At 45.6% G+C, this 19,600-nt stretch overlaps 1 protein-coding gene across 2 annotated transcripts; it reads right to left on the minus strand.

Annotated features, from left to right (window-relative positions):
- Positions 1–12,681: 12,681 nt before the first annotated feature.
- LOC119167913 (E3 ubiquitin-protein ligase MARCHF3) lies at positions 12,682–15,247 on the minus strand. Of its 2 annotated transcripts, none has more exons than XM_075865617.1 (2): positions 14,419–15,247; positions 12,682–13,341 (listed from the first exon to the last, which is right to left on the minus strand). In XM_075865617.1, exons 1-2 carry the CDS (start codon positions 14,858–14,860, stop codon positions 12,836–12,838), a joined length of 948 nt encoding a protein of 315 aa, XP_075721732.1. In that variant the 5' UTR covers positions 14,861–15,247; the 3' UTR covers positions 12,682–12,835. The 2 variants fall into 2 exon arrangements, with proteins under 2 accessions (XP_075721732.1, XP_037275287.2); XM_037419390.2 differs by having other exon boundaries at positions 12,682–13,323; positions 14,419–15,238.
- Positions 15,248–19,600: the final 4,353 nt, after the last annotated feature.

Genomic DNA, 19,600 nt, shown 5'->3' on the forward strand with positions numbered 1-19,600 from the left:
GCGCTGCTGCAGAAGTAGAGTGAAAGGAAGTGAATAGAGGAGCAAAAGGAGGCAACGTTAAAAAGTGCCGCCATATCCACGAAGTGAATGATGATGAGTGGGCGAAGCTCCGGAGGTAAACCTGGTAAACCATGAATCCTCTGTACATTTTGCCCACTCGATTTTATTACATCGCTCCCCCTAGCGTACGTCGCCGCACTAAATCGAACGATTGCTTTCAACCAATGACACGCGCCATATGTGACATCATTCCTATTTTATAAGATCTCGCGTCTTTCATCAACTACAAGTACCGCTTTCTAGTTTATAACATCTTGCATCTTTTCATCATCAGCTACAAGTACCACCATCTAGTAAACACTACAAGAACTAAACGAGAGGTGGCTACATACAGGAGACGGTACTGCCATCTAGTGAACACTGCAAGAACTAAACTAGAGGTGGCTACATACAGGGGACGGTACCGCCATCCAGTGAACACTGCAAGAACTAAACTAGAGGTGGCTACATACAGGGGACGCACAGCCCACGCCCTAAGGAGCTTCGCCCCTAAAAAACCATTTCCTTTTACACTCAAGATTGAGTGATCAATCACTTAAATACTCTAAATTCTTAACCAGCACCTTTATTGCCAACATGTGTAATAACAGTAATCAACATATTATGGGAAGTGAAGAGAGCGATATTCACCCAAAACGGTACCATTTCATTGTGCAAGTTTGTGAAATATGCATCTTGCATATAGGCGTTACTCGTCAGGGAGCAGCGCAACAACATGGTGGTTGATCATCTGTCGTAAAATAGGGGCTACCTCAATTCGCAGTGCAAACTTTAAAAAGACCCGTTACCATGCACAGCCAACACTGTCTGCAAGATCCTTCGAGGTACTGTGGACATCACCTTAAGCATCGTAGTTGAAGAAGCTAAAGTAGCATCGCGTGTAAGGCAAGCTAACTTCCACTCGAGAGAGCTGCAAGTACTCACAAAAGGGGTTAGAGGGTACGCCGGGCCTTTGGTCACCCTCTCCGAGAAACTCTTTGCCTGATCCAGACTGCTTCCTCGTGCCTCCCCTGGCGTTCTGGTGATGTGCATGTCGACTGTGGTCGACTGTCCCGCCGAAGGACTGATGTGCTGGAGCCACTGCCAGGGCAACCCACAGGACAACGAGCTGTGGGGTGAGGCAGCGACGATATTTCTTTTCGTTTATGTATTATGTATACGCCTTACCTGCATCGCGACAAGACATTAAAGAGAGCGAGGGGTATTTAAAGTATAGATCAAAACTCGAAATGTTACACAAAAAGCAAAAGGTTGTTGTACAAGACTGATTTTATTCTACAAGAACGAAAATTCGCGAAATATTGACAATAGAAAAATACTGTGTAGGCAGACTGCAAACGTCTTTTTCTTTATTCGCCAGTGCATGTTTCAGCTGTTTCTTGAGATATAGCTGAGCCAACTTGCTTTGTTGACTGATCTTTCAAGGTACACTCCTCGGAGACTGAAACACGATTATCGGAGCTCGTGACTGCTGTCGGTAAGCGCAACCGTGACAGCGAGAGCCGATTAAGATAACAGTGACTGTGAGAGCATTCATTATACACGCTGACGACATCCGGTATAAGTCTGTTCAGTTCGTAGTTTTTGATGTTGTCGGCAAGCCTTAGCTGTGGGAAGCCTCGATGCCCACCTTTCTCAAGATATGCAAGGCTGCGCCATGAAAAACGCACAAACAGTCGCCAGCAAAGAATGGTTCCTGGCCACCATACCACAACAGAACCACTCCCTGTACAAGTTCCACTTTAATGTGGTTCTGATCGACACGTGTCCCTCTTTCTTCTTCCTTTCAGCGTCAGCTTCCATCTCAAACCCAAGTGGCAGATGAGCGTGTTCCTTTAAGCTCGCTCAACGCAAATAGCACAGATGAACGTATATGGTATAGTATGGATAACTTTATTGAAGTCCTGAAAATCAGTTTAGGACTGATGCTGGCTGCTCCCACATCGGGACAGAGAAGCCAAGCCCCTCCGCCGCCACACGGGCCCTCTGGGCAGCCCTGAGTTGGTCCGCCAACGCGTCACTGTGCAGCATTCGCTGTCACCACTGTTCACCGTGAGAAGCCGCACCGGCCATTGCGGAGCAGCGCCAGAGGATGTGTTGAAATTCGAGCAAGCCCCCACACTTGCTACAATAAATCGAAACCCCGCAGTTCGGATTAATTTTATTCATTACGACCGGGTTGGGGTACATCCGCGTCTGTAGAAGCCTTTGCGTACGTTGGTTCACGTTTAGCAGGTGCCTCTCTCTCTCTCTTCTGATGTTCTAAAAGGCGAACCACCACCTCTTCGAAGATATATAGTGGCCATCGGTGTCGGCAGCGTCGGTGCCAAAATGCTGACGTAAGAGAATGATCGTCACGTCATGATATTTCATCCAGAAAGTCACCCTACGACACCACAATGGTGCCACAGGCTCCCATAACTTGTGACGGCATCATTACGTCTAAACAAAGTTCTCACAAATCAAGTAATCAACGAGGATAAATACAATCAAATAGGCAATAAAATATAGGTTTCGCCATCGATATATTTAAGGCAAATGAGTAAGGGACCCGTGGCCTTTACTTTCCTATTCCCTTGCCTGTGGCGCTGAGCAATCATTCCGTTCGGACTGAAGACTGTAGCGCCGCCTTTCTTTACAAGGCCGCTAGAGGCTTCCAACCCTGCCAGCACTTCCAGGGGCGAAGCTTCTTAGGGCTAATCTCTCGTCGTAATAGGTTCAGTAGCCACCCCTAGTAATCAGGACGCTCCCTAATGGCGATGGTGCAGTGGCGCTTGCACCGCTAGTACTCGGATTGTGACTCATGAATGGACAGACAGACAGACAGACAGACAGACAGACAGACAGACAGACAGACAGACAGACAGACAGACAGACAGGCAGGCAGGCAGGCAGGCAGACAGACAGACAGACAGACAGACAGACAGACAGACAGACAGACAGACAGAAAGACAGATGGCTGAGCTGAGCTGAGATCCCGCGAAGATTGATATGCGGGTTTTGACGTCCCAAAACCACCATTTTATTATGAGAGACGCCGTAGCAGAGGGCTCCGAAAATTTCGACCACCTGCGGTTCGTTAACATGAACCAAAATCTGAGCACACGGGGCTACAACGTCGGCACCTTCATCGGAAATGCAGCCGCTGCAGCCGGGATTCGATCCCGCGACCTGCGGGTCAGCAGCCGTGTACCTTTGCCACTAGACCACTGCGGCGGGGCTCATCAACCTTTACCCCATGGCTATGATGTGAATTATTCTTTTAATAAAAAGCAGCTTATGCTCTAGCGCAATTCGGTGTACGTGGCCAAGCTTGCTTCGTATGTTATACAGCTGGCCCAAGCACTGTAAGAACGCGCTGACACGCGCTGGCGCACGGCGGGCCTGCGTAAGTGGCTGTGTAAGAGGATGGCCACTCCCCCTTACACTCTCTCAGCAATCACGTGATGGCACCGGGCAAATGATATCCTGCAGACACACGATGAACCCATGTGTTCCCTCGTGACGTGCCGATGAACCCACGTGGCGTGCTCCAACAAGAGCTCGGGACGAGTAACGGCAACAGAAACTACGATAAATTCATGGTGTGCTCCTCTTTCAAGGACGCGTTAAAATCGGGCCAGGGCTCCATGATGAAAGAAACTTCAGGTAGACTCAGGCACTGCTCCGCATGCTACTCATGGTTACTTTTAGTGGGAGAGGGTGTAGTTTTTGCAACCTGTTAATTCCCTGCTAGTTCAACTCGAAAGATTATGGTGCACGTGCCATTCACCTTTTTAAGAACCCTGAAACAACCGAAACACCCTTAACAGAGTTCATAAAGCACTCTAAATTGTCAACCAATTTTCCATACAGTCATTCTTACTTACTTTCGGCACGGCACTACTGATTGATTGATTGATTGATTGATTGATTGATTGATTGATTGATTGATTGATTGATTGATTGATATGCGGGTTTTAACGTCCCAAAACCGCCATTTCATTATGAGAGGCTTCGTAGTGAAGAGATCCGGAAATATCGACCACCTGGAGTTCTTTAACATGCACCCAAACCTGAACACACAGGCCTGCAGCATTTTCACCTCCATCGATAAAGTAGTCGCTGCTGCCGGGATTTGGTTCCGCGACCTGCGGGTCAGCAGCCGAGTACCTTACCAACTAGACCACCGCGGCGTGGTAATGTATTGGTATTCTTATGAAATTAGTAGTAAGGACTTTCTTTTTCATAGAGCCCATAAACTACAAAACTTAGGATGCCGCTAAAAAAAAAAATCTACGAGGTTTTCAAAAGCATATATCTTTAATTTCTTGAAGACGCGTCTCTTTGGCTTAGTCGTCAATATAAGTAAAGTAAAATAAAGTAAAATCACATGCATACAACTTCCTGCTAACGACGAATTGCCAAGCGATGCTTCAGCCATAATGAACACGATTTATTTTATTAAACGAGGTTGTACGAGAATATATAGATATCTTTTGCAAAAAATAACGGGTGTCCCGTGTGTTAGCATGTCATTTTTAAATTTATATTGCAAAAAATTGCGCGTTTTGCACAAGTCTTCGAAACGAAATGGCGTTTGTCATTCAGTTGCGGTAACTATATCAGCGTGACTCGGACATGACTTGCAAGTTATCTGGTATGCAACGTTATTTTCAATAAGCCAGTTGTTATTCGGCACCGGCACTGTTTTTTCTTGTCTAGTTCCTTCAAGCCTCAAAATTTTTATCAGACGCTTCTTTATCATGTGAAATATACAAGTGCGGTTCTTACGTTACCAATTAGTTCTACTGTCACCGCTCAGTGCAAGCAAGAAAATTCTTAATACTCTATACCCTAAAGCAAAGATAATCATAGTCCCTGCATTGATACGTTCAGAGCAACGCCATAAGTGCAAAAGAAATGAGCTAATAAAGAAGCAATTTGTTCTTCTTATGAGAGAAATTCAACGGTGGCTAATTATCACAAGGAAGCTAGCGTTTCGGGCTACGTAGTGTCTTCTAAATGGGCCTTAAGTTTACACACTTTAGACAATCAAAGGTCTAGTTTTAAATTTTGCCATACTCCGCATCATAAAAAAAGCGTATTCTCGCTCTGTAAACTGCATGCGCTGCCGTACTTGAGACGGATGAATAAGACAGAAAACATTGTAGAAATTCTAACATCCTAACACATTGTAGTGAACACTGAACATCGCGTCCGCGAAAAAAAGGAGAGACAGAAAGCTCCGACATCATGGCTGGGACATCAGCTTAGTCACGCGACAAATAATTGTTTGTTTCGAGCCTTCTGTTCTCAGAAGTCTGGGTCACTAACTTGTGGGAACAGAAGGCTGAAAACAAACGTTTATTTGTCGGCTGACTCGGCTGGTGTCACGGCCATCATGTCCACGCTTCTCTGCCTCTCCGTCTTTCACGGACACGAAGAGCAGTGTCCACTAGAAGATTATTGCTATATTTCCGATCTTCGTATATGTCATAAGCTTTAATGACTATATATATTTCAACAAAAAGTTTACAACATTTTTATTCGGCTTTTCTTGTTGTTCTCTAGGTGATTGGTGCGGAGCATATTACTACGGTTATCTGAGTAGCCTTTACGATCAGTATATTAAGATCATATCGGCCAAGATATTGAAACATAGTGATATCTACATTTTTGTCGTATTACCTTCGTTGCATTAGCTCCACATGTACCACATTTTGGTGTTACGTGACGTTAGTGGGTGACGAAGGTAAATCACATGTCCAAACTTGATAATCATAATATGCGTTTTAGGTAAAACATGACTACATGCAACACTCATAGCGTTCTCGCGGATGTTTCACTAGTTCCCCATATACCAAGTTTGGTATTACGTGACGTGAATGGACGATGAATCTAAACAACAAGTCCAAATATGATAATCATGAGTACGGATTTCATGTTAAACATGACTACATGCTACGCTCATAGCACGCTCATGGCCGTTTCGCTAGCTTCATATTTCAACAAAAAGTTTACAACATTTTGATTTGGCTTTTCTTGTTGTTGTTCTCCAAGTGATTGGTGTGGAGCATATTACTACGGTTATCTGAATACCCTTTACGATCAGTATATCCAGATCATATCGGCCGAGATATTGAAACATACTAATATTTACATTTTTGTCGTATTACCTTCGCGATTTCTGCACCGTGTTCTAATAAAAATCGTCTCTGAATTTCTCGCTCTTGCAAGGACGCAGTTGCTTTAAATAGTAGTCTTTCACGGGGATCCCTTGTAATAAATGAACTTAGGACAGACGATAGATGTCAACTTTTGGATTCTTCTTTGTGACTGAAAAATCTATTGTGTTACTGATGTATGTCTGACGGGTTGTTGAAGCGGAAAGTTCGAAATATAAAGTGATATCGGGGAACTTTCTTCCAGATTCTTTGTCTGACTGCTATGTGCCTCAGTAAATTAACGCAGTAAATGGGACTCGGGAAGTTCAGAACGCTGCAAGCTGAAACACAACTCCGCTATAACTTTTTTTTTTCGGTTGGTCTACATGTCAGGCTGTATCACTGTTTGTGTCATTTAGTTAGTAAAGGCTTCAAGTCCAGTATATGAGTGGGATTAAGGTCTTCTTAACGCAAGTTTTATCAGCTCAACTATATAAATCTGCTTATCACTTGAAGAACAATAAAAACGAGCTAGTGCATAGCTAGTTTCCTTTTCCACTCATTTGGGCTACCGCTAAGTGTTTTGTTGATCTAATTGACACTACTAATTTCGACCTCAAAATAACTATTTAGCTTCAAAATATTTGATTTTAAAAAAAATGAAGGATTAATTTTATCTCCCTGACAAATTAGACGGCCGCGCTTTGGCGAGTCGTTGAGGTTGTCAAACATCTTCGTCACCAACAGCTTTAAAAGGGTTTTCCTCTCTTTACTTCAGCAACGTTCATGACAAGCAGACGTATATTACCAAGAGAAAGACCCGGGTGTTATAGAAATGTATGTTGGTTTTCAGGTTGGGACCTTTGTCATCTACAATTTTCAAAAGTCTGCTCACTGATCTTCGTCCTCACAATATTTTTGAGTACGTGTATGTTTCCAGAGTTACATCCAAAATATGCTAAATATCTTCAAAAGACAATATTCTAGGGCATCTGAGGTCATTATTTTCTAAGGATCACTTTTACACAATATCTTGTATCTTCAGCTTTTCTATTTGTTTTTATAACGCTTTAGATACCTGTATGCTAATTGTAGGGGCCCGTAAAAAGATCCCATGTGGTGAAAATATCTGGAGCCCTCATCTATAGAGCCGCTCTAAATAATATATTGGTGTTCACCTTCAAGATTTTATTAATATTATTACTTATGCAGACGCATGTACGAAAGTTGTGCATTTCTTATTTTACCGTAAGACAGTGTGGGTTAAAATGTATTAAGCAGAAATACAGGCATCAGAAAACACTCACCAGCACTCGCGTTCTATCCCGTAATACTGCCGCCATGCGTCGCCACTGTAGACGCTGCTGCTGACCGGTATCCAGCGACGAAGTCGTTCAACTGACCGCGGTCATCGGAGGCCAGCGAACGCGGACCAGAGCAGCCGTTGACAGAGTTTGATCAGCGGCCGCCGTCAGCCTACCCTGTTTCTTTAGTTGTTTTTCGTTTCGATTCAAGCCTCTAAAGCTACGGACTGCACGCACCCCTCTCTCAAATAGTTGCCCTCAGCTCGAATATATGAAATGCCGAATCACGGCATTCCTCTCAAACGCAGCGTGGCGCCGTTTTCGTGATCATTTTATTCAGTCATTGCTGTTTATTCGAGTATTCTTTCCACCATTTCTTTATATTTATTGTATCGATTCTTTGCTGCTTTGACGTTTTCTATGTTGTCTAATCCGTTTCCCACGCTCAACGCGAGCGCCATCGGTGGTGTGCCAGACGCGGACCGGAAGTGCTGCGGACCGCTTCCGGTTTGGAGGTCGCGTAACATTATAAGCAAGGCCCGGGCACGCAGTGCTGACACGGGCCTATGGAACTAACGGACGTATTGCTTCCGGTCAGCGCTAGCAACGTCAGACGACACGCTTGTCTGCTGTCCGTTCTCATCCTACCTCACGTAGACGCATATGTGTGCATTAAAAAGAGTGAATCGGAAGCGGCACTATTCAGTTACGTATATCTATCTGCCCTTTAGTCGTTGGTATGCCGGAGTTGCGAGGAAAATAAAGAAAGAAAATGCTAAGAATAGTAGAGGAAACAGAATTTTTAAAATGTTTAAAGCGGTGCAGTCATTTATGACGGTTACCATTTATCATTTTCGGCGCATTTCTATGTGGTAAATGCTGATTCACTTGTGTTAACGATAACGGATATTCCGCAATGTCTTGATATGTCTGCTTTCAGGATAACCCTGGATAAGTGAGACCTAAGTTAATGTTTGGTTAGTGGGAAAAGGTCTCAGGGCATCCGCTCTCACTCGGTGTCCAGGACGCCAATGACTCAGCCGAAATGACAACGGGACTTGCCCTCGTATTCACAAACGCTCCTTGACTCGACTTTCACCCTACACTTGACAAAGTTCAGCACTGCGCCACTGCTCGGCTGAAAATGACGCTGCGCTGCTCATGAATCACACACATTATCGCTGATATGCAGTGACTTGCCGTGTCTAGGGAGGGCGCTTCCATCGGCTTTCTCAAGTGAAGGTGAAGCGTTGAGTGAAGGGACGTTCTAGAATGCGGGGGTGAGTCGCTGCATGGCGTGTCGGTAGCGGTGGTAGATGGCAATAGTAATATCACTTTTAGGATAACTGCCAGTTGGGCACGTTGGTAAACGTTCATGATGAAGCAAGCGAAATATGCACGAATGCTCAGAAAGATTTGGAAAGTCCTCCTTCCTGTGCTTTATTTAGGTTACGGGTCTCAAATTCACCCCAGTGAGTGAGCCACCATCACAAAATTTAGTCCCGCAAGGGCCTGGACAGTGAGCGGTTGAGTTATAAAAGGGAGAGGAAATTATTACTTTTTTGCCTACAAACGCCGCCATTTCAGATAAAACTTTCGCGTATCTCGTGTACAGGTCATTTCTGCAGGAGGTTTGGTGCCAGGATTTCAAAAGAATGTCGATTCCCGAAATTGGAATATGACTGAAATCTGTTCGCCGATAGTGAAACTCAACCTTTATTTTACGATAATGTTTCACAACAACTTGAACCCAGAGGATGTTTCACGAAAGAATGTCTGAAACAAGTCAGGTATGTATAGCTTACGAACATACTTTAAAAAGTCACGAAAAAGTGTGGCGAACATAGTGTTGTGAGACGCGCAGGCCGCACCCAAAAGCCCTGCGTGCCAGATTAGGCCCACTGGTCACGTGCTTGAGACACCTGGTCTACGTTTTCAAGTATATTGCACTTGTTCCATCATGAGCAACACCGTGGTCACTTGATCACAAAAAAACTGCGGCCTGTGGCGTCGCTGTGCTTTTAATCGAGTGGCCGTAGTATATACGCTATACATGGCACGAAAGTTCGATTCCTGGCAACAGTGGCCACGTTTGAAATATTGAATAGGGAAGAAACTTAAAACAATATTAATAATGATAATATCTCAGTTTTACGCCCCAAAACCACAATATAATTATGAGGGACGCCTAAGGGGAGGGCTGCGGAAATTTTCGAGCATCTGGTGTTCTTTAGCACGCGCTGATGTCGCATGGGCCTGTACCATTTCGACTCCACTGAAATGTGACCGCCATGGCCGGGATCAAACCGACGATTTTCAATTTAGCATCCGAGCACCACAGCCACGGAATTCACCGTGGCAGACAGTGCCATCTAATTAATAACATTCTAAAACGACAGTATACGGTAGCACTACGCTGGAGTGCTCCATTAAAGTACTGCCCGAAGTATCCCAAAACCACAGTGGTGCTCCAGTTGCCAACTTGACTTTTTGCGTTTCATATTTTATGTCTCATCCGACAGCTCTCCCTGTTCATTTTTTTTTTCGTCCATGAATCGGAAGCCCCGTTTTATCTACGAAGCACGTAAACTGCCCTCCGATTTCCTCTCCCCCCATTTCTCTCGGTTCCCATTGTATTATTTTTCTATTTCTTTGTTCACGTACCCCTCGGCTGAATTGTGCGCGCCACCCAGTCAATCCAAACACGCGTGACGTTCGGTCGTCACAGTCGGCTGGACAAGTTGCGCAGGCGCAATCTCTCACGCTTCTGAATGAAGCAGCTGCCGCGTTTAGCTTTCGCGTTTTATTTTTTTTTTTCGTACTGTGTCGTAGTGCGCGCGCACGCGCTCTAACGCGATGAACTGGACACTGGCGCTGGCACGGCGCATCGAAGCACGCAAACATCCATCATACTTTTTTTTATTTTTTCTTTGTACTTTTTGGCCTGAAAAGAGGCGGTTCTTTTTGAGCCAGACATTTCAAGGTAGGGCCACAGAGGTCCTGGCAGCCGTGCTTGTCTTAGTTACGAAAAGTTGGTCTATAGAAGGTCTCCATGTTTAGATAGTCAAGAGTCCGACGGAATTCCGTCTGGTCGGGGACAAACATAGTGCAAAATAACAAAAAACGCCGACCAAGGTGAAATACACAAAACTTAAAAAGACGTTTCGGCTCCCCACACGGGAGCCCTGTTCGTTAGTTTTACGTCCGTGACCCTTTTCACAGTGACCCTGTTCTAGGGTCACTGTGGACAAGGCTCCCGTGTGGGGAGCCGAAACGTCTTTTTCAGTTTTGTGTATTTCACCTTGGTCGGCGTTTTTTGTTATTTTGCACTCCATGTTTAGGTTCCTACAGCCATCGCTGCTCCGTTTAAAGCAAGCCCATACTAAAACATCCCCTTCAGTCACGAATTAAGGCGGCCCCGCCGCGGTGGTCTAGTGGCTGGGGTACTCGGCTGCTAATCCGCAGGTCGCGGGATCGAGTCCCGGCTGCGGCGGCTGCATTTCCGATGGAGGTGGAAACGTTGTAGGCCCGTGTGCCGAGATTTGGGTGTACATTAAAGAACTACAGGTGGTCCAAATTTCCGGAGCCCTCCACTACGGCGTCTCTCATAATCATACGGTGGTTTAGGGACGTTAAATGTCACATATCAATCAACCCATTCATTACAAATTATGGCGCATTGTCGGAAATGCATCCAGCTTTCATGGCGTAATTCCAAGGTATTCAATATTACATTCCAAGTAAGAGAATAAAGGAGTGTGTTATTTAGTGCGAGAAGGGACATGAAATAACATTTCATTGGCTTCCAGGTCATTGTGGAATAATTGGCAATGAACGAGCCGATTGAGCTGCCCGTTCCGCCCATACTGAAAGCAATCAAATATCAATTCTGTTCTCCAGAACCGACGCTGCACGGAAACTCCGCATGCTTGCTCGCAAGCGCTTAAAGTCCCAATGAAACGAGCCACTACACCCACGCACGATTATGTACCTTAGACCCAACCCTCAGTCTTCGAATTCTTCCAGACCTTCACTGTCGAGACGCTACAATGAAGTGCAGGTTATGGTTGGGTGTCGCAATTACCAATACGTACGCGTTCCGCATAGGAATGGCCGACGCTGCTGCATGTGACCATTGTGACATTCACAAAATAACTAGACGTATTCTACGCGAAAGCCCACAATACTGCTCGCAGAGACAGTCACTCTGCAATGCACTAGACGAACTGGACCGCCAGACTCTTTCGCAAGAAAGAATCCTGCTCTACCGACAGGACTTCATATCGCAGAAGAAGGCTGTGAAGGTGCTTCTGTGCTTCTTGTGTTCAACCGGCCTCTCCAAACAACTCCTTGCATGTGTGTACGTGTGTATTTTTTTCTAAATTATTTCATCTTTCTCTATCCTCTATTCAACCCTCATTTCCCCACCCCTATAATGGGTAGGAAACTAGTTCTAGGTTAACACTCCTGTCTCGATCTTTTATTTATTTCAGTCATTACTTGCACAAGGAGAATCAACTATTGGGCATGCGCAGTTAGCTTTTCGGTTTTATTCGTTTCGAGCGAAGAAAAATATACTTTTCGCGCGGGTCCTCCAACGCGGAACCCCAAACGATCGTGAATATGGCAGTGTGTCAAGCAAAATGATCCTCTGCAGCAATATGCGGCACAATAAAATTAAATGACCACTAGTTGTCCACTGAGGAAGCCTGCAAGAATGTGAACACCGAGTTTCAGGTCATTTGAAGAACCATGCGGCGTGTGAGACGCCTTCGAAGTTCACGTACCCAGTTGTACATGCCTTGACTTCGTCAAGAAAGTTATCGTGCCAGCCACACTAACTAGTAATATTAAGGTTTGAAAATCATGATACACGTACGATTGATGTCGTAGCTGAGGGATCTTTCAATTTGGAACATCTGGGGCTCATTAAAGTGTAGTGTCATCACAGTGAAGACGGGCGTATGGCATTGCGCCTACGTCAAAATGCCACCGGGAATCGAACTCGCTACCTTAGCGCCAGCAGCTGAGCACCGTAACCGCATCATCTCCGTCACGTACCACACAAACGAACAAGATAATTTTTAAACATTCCTTGTTAGACTAAATAAAGATAACACGTGATTCAAACGTGTACGCCCCTTACGCACAAAAACACAGAAAAAATCGAATTACTATTATAAAACTTTATTTCACTAGCGCTGTCTTAAGTAAAGTGTATTTTCAACGCTCCGCGCAGATGAGTCTCCAGCACAGGCCTAAGAACTCGTAAAAAGAAAGCTAAAGGATGCAAGCTAAAAGGAAAAACAGAGTTCGCACAATGAATCAACTTCGAGGCGGGGACCCCTCTAGGTCAATCATGACGTCATCCCGCGGCACCAGGATGACCGTGGCGTTGTCTTCCCGCCATTTCCGGAAGCAACGATAATGGTATCTGACCGTGAAGTAGGACCAGACGAGGAAGGCGGTTATCAGTAGCAACGACAGCAAGATAAGGCTGCCCGCCTGTATAATCTGTTTGGTCGTCGTCTGTCTCGTGGCCCCCTGGATGCACAGTTCCAGTCCCATTCCCGCTATCGGACTTAGCATGACGAAGCAAATGACGTCGGCGACAAGTGCTCGGCGGTGGTCCGGCGCCTCTCGGTACCACTCGGTCAGTGTTCGTAGCACCCGAGTCGTCGGGAAGCGCTCGTGGCACAGTTCGCACGAGACGGCGTTGCTGGTCGCGAGCCAGCGCTCCAGGCAGCATGAGTGAAGCATTCCCATGGTCCCCGTGCATGCGCAGTACGACGACAGGGGTCCGGCCTGGTCACCTGTAAGAAGGAGTGAACCTGATCGAGTTTATTGGTAAACAGTTTTAGCAAGGTCACACTATATAAAAATGCTCTTCCGAATGTTGTACAGTCGCCCAAATCTAACTATTGTTCAAGAGCAGCACTTTTCTTCGCCAGAATACTGAATAAAGTTCCAAAGAGTATAAGGACAAGTGCCCGCTCACAAAGCACATGACCAAAAGACAATTTCTTTGCAGTTTTTTCATCAAACTGAGCTGGCATACGAAAAGTCGCCGCTGCACACAGTAGTTAGAAATTTGGGCAAATGTACTTTATGTGGACCAGGAATCACAGGAACCTCATACCGAAGATAAGGGGTCGCCAATGTTTTGAGGCGAAGGGCCAAGATTGCACGATAAGTATAGAGGGGGTTCGCAGGCAACTAGAAAAATCTTGGAAAGAGACAGTAAGGCTCAAAAGTGAAATAAAAATTATATTCATTTCGTACGCCCATGTCATGTGGTAACGATTTACAAACAAAGGTGGCGTGCGAAAACATTTTTTTGAGGTCAAAACTGTCAAATTGGTCTTCATATGAAAAGTGACAGTGGAGGGGTGAGGGGGTCGTTCCTATATCGTGCCTGGGGGGGGGGGGGGGGGAAGCACTTAAAGCTGGCCCGCAGGCCGCCGGTGGCCGATCCCTGCCTTAGAACATCAAATATGTAAAATTTTAAGCATGCTAGTTGGCCGAAGCAAACGCATCTGATTGACGACTACGATTCCCTCACGAACTGGTCCCTTGTACGAGACTTGTGCGGAAGCAGGTAGGATCGCATACAATAAGCGGAATGTATGCTTTTAAAACGCTTCACCTTCAAAAAGCAATCAATCCTTCTCCATAGCATACACTTGAATAACACATATATAGTTTATTTTTGTTCATCGTTAGGAAAACACAACGTACACATTACGAGACTGACACAATGAAACACGAGGCGCATGCACTGCGTCTGATAACAAGCATGCAAGTCGACTTTGCTCTTTCATGCATGCGAAGACGCTCGTGCTATGTTTCAATGGAATTCATTGCAAACGCAACCAATGAGGCATCACAGGGTAACCATAATTACGTACCTTCGTGGCAAATCCGACAGATCGGTCCGCTGCTGTAGGCAAGGCTGTGGACAAGTCCCGCGGCATGTTCTCCTGATGTGGGACCGTTGATCCACGGGTGACCGCTGATCAGGCTGATGTGCTTCGACTCGCCGGCAAACCAGGTGGCTATTTCGGAAGACGATGCCCGGGGTCTAATCGGCGTCGGCAGATGTCTGGCGGGTGTGACAGGGTTCGGACCGTGGTCTTCGTAGAAGGACGTCCGTGGACGCTTTCTGGGCACCGGGTCGGTGTGGCAGTCTGTGTTTGTGACTCGACACCTGCTGCCGTTGCCGGCCCGCTTGGGCGTGCTGCTCACGTTGCCCCTGCTCCGCAGCCTCGAGTCCGAAGACGTTTCGGGAAGAGAGTGGTGTCGCTGAATGTGGTCGCTGACCAAGAAAAGATCCGAGTCGCTCCCTTCCATGGTACCTTGGGTGGCGACGACGCGTTCGCAACGTTACCGTGTGGTCCCTCCAGTTCTTCGAACGGAACAACACTGTCTCGTCGATGGTGGAGCAATCGCATGTGCCTCGTAACTCTCAGAAAAGCCGTATTGACTGCTTCACTCTAGCAACCGAGTCGGTTTTACTTTACACGTTGAAAAGTTGTGTCTAGCAATGTTGAAGACAATATACTTAAATTGCGTACGTCCCAATATTGAATTTCTGGTGCCGTACGCGTCACAACCGTTCGTATGTTAGCGACTAAACTAGTGCGAGGCAAAGTTTAGAATGTGGACAGTCCCGAGAACTGTGCGTATCAGTGGTATGGATCACGTGTGACTGGTAATCTTTCACTGGTAGATTTCTGCAAAGTCCTGCAGGTGGCACTTAGTGCTTTGCCGCGATGAAACAAGGCGGGGCGATGCCCTTTCATGCATGTCTTGATCTAATCACTCGGTTTTAACTTCCCACAACCACGATACGATAATGAGAGATGACGTAGGGGAGGGCTTCGGAAATTTCGTCTATCTGGTGTATACTGACATCGCACAGTACAAGGGCTTAAGGCATTTGAGCACGGGCGATATCGTTGACGGCCGATATCGTGGACCGCGGCGGCCGAAATTGCACCCACGACTTTTGGGTCAGCAGCCGAGTTTCATGCATATACGTACAGTCCAAGGCATTGGTCCCTAATGATTGTCACAAACGGCTGGTCAAGAAAGCGCGAGTCTCAGATTTTTAACTGCTACGTGGAAACCAGGCGCCGATCAGATGTGACAGAAGCCGGCGCGACGAAGAAACAAGCATCAGATTATGCGCGTGCTCATCTCCTCTCCTCCGCGAAATGACCAGCGGCAACCTTCCCGGATGTAACACCGAGCGAATTCTGGAATCACATAGAAGCAAACGGGCGTGGCACTACAACGTGGAGTGATGGAGCACACAAGCTACGAGAAAGATATCGACCTTTCCCCAACTTTGGCAGTGCGGCTCGCCAATGAAAAGCATATAGAAGCTTTGACAATACCGTGGCGAGCAGATGTGATAAAGTCGGGGTGTGTTTCCACCAGTGGACGAAGGAGTGTCCAGTAGTGGCTGCTCGCGAGTGGCCGATGGTGATACCGGCGAAGAATTTTTGTCGTTGAAGTGCTGTCAGTCGAAGTGTTGAAGCGTGGACAAGTTTTAAAAGGCATTTCACAGAAGAGGAACCTCGGACGAACAAGACGACAACCAGCGCTGGATTTCATGGAAGTGTTTCTTGAAAGAAAAGCGTTTTAGTTCCAAGAATGATGGACTGAATACGTTCTGTGAACTTTCTAGTGTTGAAGTATTCGTGGATAGTTCATGCGTGAGATTTCATGGTTGCGCGAGTTGTTGTTTGTGGCCGAATATTTTGAACGTATTGGAGTACCTTATGAGTTGAATGGTATCTAATGACTGCCGAATGCGCATGTTTGTACGTTTTTTGTATTGCCTTATCTAAGAATGTAATTTGTTTTGTTAACCATTCTCTGCTCTGAGTAAACCTTTGAACCGCAACCAGCGTCTGTTGGCCACCAAAGGGATGTGTTTAAGAAAAGTTGTTAATTATTTAGAGTTAACTTAATTATTAACGTATATTTAACGTATTTAGAGTTAATTATATGTATTCTTCTATGGGAGAGCATGAAGCCCTCCCGTGGACCTCACACTTGATGAGGCCCCATGGCGACAAAAGTTACGTGCAGGATTATTTATTTATTTATTTATTTTTTATTTATTTATTTATTTATTTATTGAATACTGCACAACGTTCATTCCCTGCTACTCTATGGGTGGATTAAAGACTAAATTGCCCAGGCTTTCGTGGTGTGTTTCGGGGGGCAGGTATACGTCAGCCCTTGAAATCATCCCGGCGATTGCCTTCCAATTAACGGGACAAACACGAAACAGACTTTAAGCAACTTCGAAATAACCTAGAGCAGATTATCTGACTGATAGCCAAAACAAAAGCAGAATTGTCGTTTATTTCTTCACTACATGGACTTAGTACTACATTGTCAGTTACGGCTACGTGACGTGAGCCGCCGCGCCATCAGAAGGTGCAACCTCATCTATCCATCCCTTCGATGCGACTGGAAATTTTAACCAACACAAGTGTGTGTTTGCGACACATCGCCCACAGTGGTGCTGGATCGGCAGCCGTGTGCTTTCATATCTCGTGATTTGAAACGAGTTCTTGAACACGACACTCACTTACAGAGGGGCGCACACTGGGAACGAAAGAACTGACGGAGTGGGTGGGCACATGAAACGAGGAATCATGTGATAAGCCTTACAGGTTGAAAAAAAGCAAGAGCCCGTGGCCACTTTTCGACAAGCGTAACACGCGAGTCCTTAGCGATGCCCATGGAAGGGGAAAGAGTATTTTGCCAGGAAAAGCACTCCAGCAGTGTGCTTGAGTTAGAGAGTAACCGATCTTGATCGATCTCTTTGTGGTAAACGCAATATTATCAGTAGATGAACGAGTCATCGCAACAAGGCCTCTATTTGTGTGATTGTGTGTAACTGAGTGTGATTGTTCGATGATGACCTGGACAAGATTAGGATGAAAAGAATGTGGAGGATGACGTCAGAGGACTCAACGTGCCCATGACACACCCGCGAACCTCAACGCCCGGACCTGGAGGACACTCGACAATCATCAGTCACAGGTATGTGCGCAGTCTCCGCTTGAAGCTAAAGGAAAACTGCTGCTTCTCGAAGAAGTCAAACTGCCTTCCGCGCACCACGTTGGGAAAATACGTGCAGCTATTACAGCACTGCCGGAGGCGCAAAGTTAGTCTACTGTCACAAAAACAACTTAGTTTGTTGTACGCATGGTGGTTAGGATTGTAAAAAACTCAAGTGTTATTTTAAATGCTCCCAAAAATGACCGTGTTTCTTGATATCAAATGTTCGTATGATGGTAGCTATGAAGGAGAGTTGGCGTAGGTTTGTTCCAAACGTCTCTTAAAGTTAGGAGATCACACTGAACAGTACATAAACGAAAGAGTTATTTTTTATTGGGGCTTGTAAAGTTGTGTATCCCACTGCTAGGCAACTCATATGAGCAAATGGAGTCATTTTAACTTTCTTTGTGCATGTGCTTTATGATATGCCGTAAAACTTCCACATACGTGATCAAACGGTTGCGTTGTAATTCGCAGCTAAACTTCACATTACGTCCGATAACTGTATCAACAGTGCAATTACTTGTAAAAAAACTGTGTAAACGGTGAACGTCACCATGCATCTACTCTCTTTTAGAAATGTTCTTTACGAATACAGAAAGTCTCTGACACGCTATTCTATCCTTCCTCGCATTTCTTCCCTTCCTTTGTGTTGGTGCGTAAAAAAAAAAAAAAAGAAGGCAACAGCAAGACTGTCCGTATATACTTTCCAGACGTAATTCGCGACACTGCACTGCAGCAAATGGTTAGCACCAAGTTTTGCCGTCGTATGCAGTGACCGCATTCACTATAACATCGTAGGCCAACTTTATCTGTCGACAACGCGGGCTTTTCTCTGTCGTTATTGTTTTGCGATCGAGTCACTTGATGGCTCCGACAACTCGTCTCGACCATCCGGCAAGACACGATATCTGCATTATCTGCATTCCCACAGAGGACGCAAAACTGCAAGTGATATCCGGCGGAGAATATTTCAAGCACGTCATTGCATTATCGTCCCAGTGACTCGGTCATTATGGCGTTCCTTCGATAAGTCGAAGGTTGCTAGTTCAACTGCTGGATGTCGTGGTCTGGTTCATGTGTTCAACCTCGGTATTCTAGAAAGTTTCTTTACTCGGCGCTACACACTGACTTGAGAATGTCGATGGCGGTTTCAGTGTGTGTGTGTGTGTTTTTTTTTCAGACAAAAACACCTATTTTCAACGTTTATTTTGAGTAAACCATTCCCCTACATCTATATTTCAGGGTTTAAAGGGGAAGTGTGGGGGGAGGGGCAGGATAGAGCCTGGTACCAGCGTTGTCATAGTCATTATCGTCACGAGGTGTCTTTGTCACCGGAATCCACAGGAGGCGATGGCGCTGGAAGCAAGCTTTATTATTAATTAGGAGAACTTTTGCCTCAGACAAGATACAAAGAAACAAGCCGTACCGAATTGGCGGGTACATGCACGGCTTCTGCCGCTTATGTGCTATCAGTATTTAAGCACCGTGCTACCATACAAGATATGCGAACACGTGTCATGCGTCAGATGATATCCTGCCTCATACGATGACGCATCGGAAGCCTAAAGCTTATGTGAGTGGGCTATAACCGACGTGAATGAGTGCTGTCGTTTTACAGTTCCATCTGCAAAAAAGCCCGGCAAGACGCACGGCAATATTTAGCAACAGTGTTACCTAGCATTTCAAGCGTGACCACTTAAATGTTCTTATGTACGCATGTCTTTACACAACACAAACTTATGTATTGCAGGGCTGAATTAAAGAATACTGAGCACCTTATAGAATTTACGTAGCAGTAGCGAGCATATGATGGCAGGGAAAACTCTGATATTGATCGTGCGATAAACGTAATGGTGATCAGTAACGCCACATTCCCAGTGTGCTTGTAACGCCACTGTGCTTGCGAACGTGCCATTGTATAATTTCCCACCTGCATGGTCCTTTTTGACTGCAGTATACTGTAAATAGATAACAATAAATTATTTTAAAGTCCCAGACGTCCCA

The sequence above is a fragment of the Rhipicephalus microplus genome, chromosome 6, assembly GCF_043290135.1.
Source record: "Rhipicephalus microplus isolate Deutch F79 chromosome 6, USDA_Rmic, whole genome shotgun sequence".
Classification (NCBI taxonomy): domain Eukaryota; kingdom Metazoa; phylum Arthropoda; class Arachnida; order Ixodida; family Ixodidae; genus Rhipicephalus; species Rhipicephalus microplus.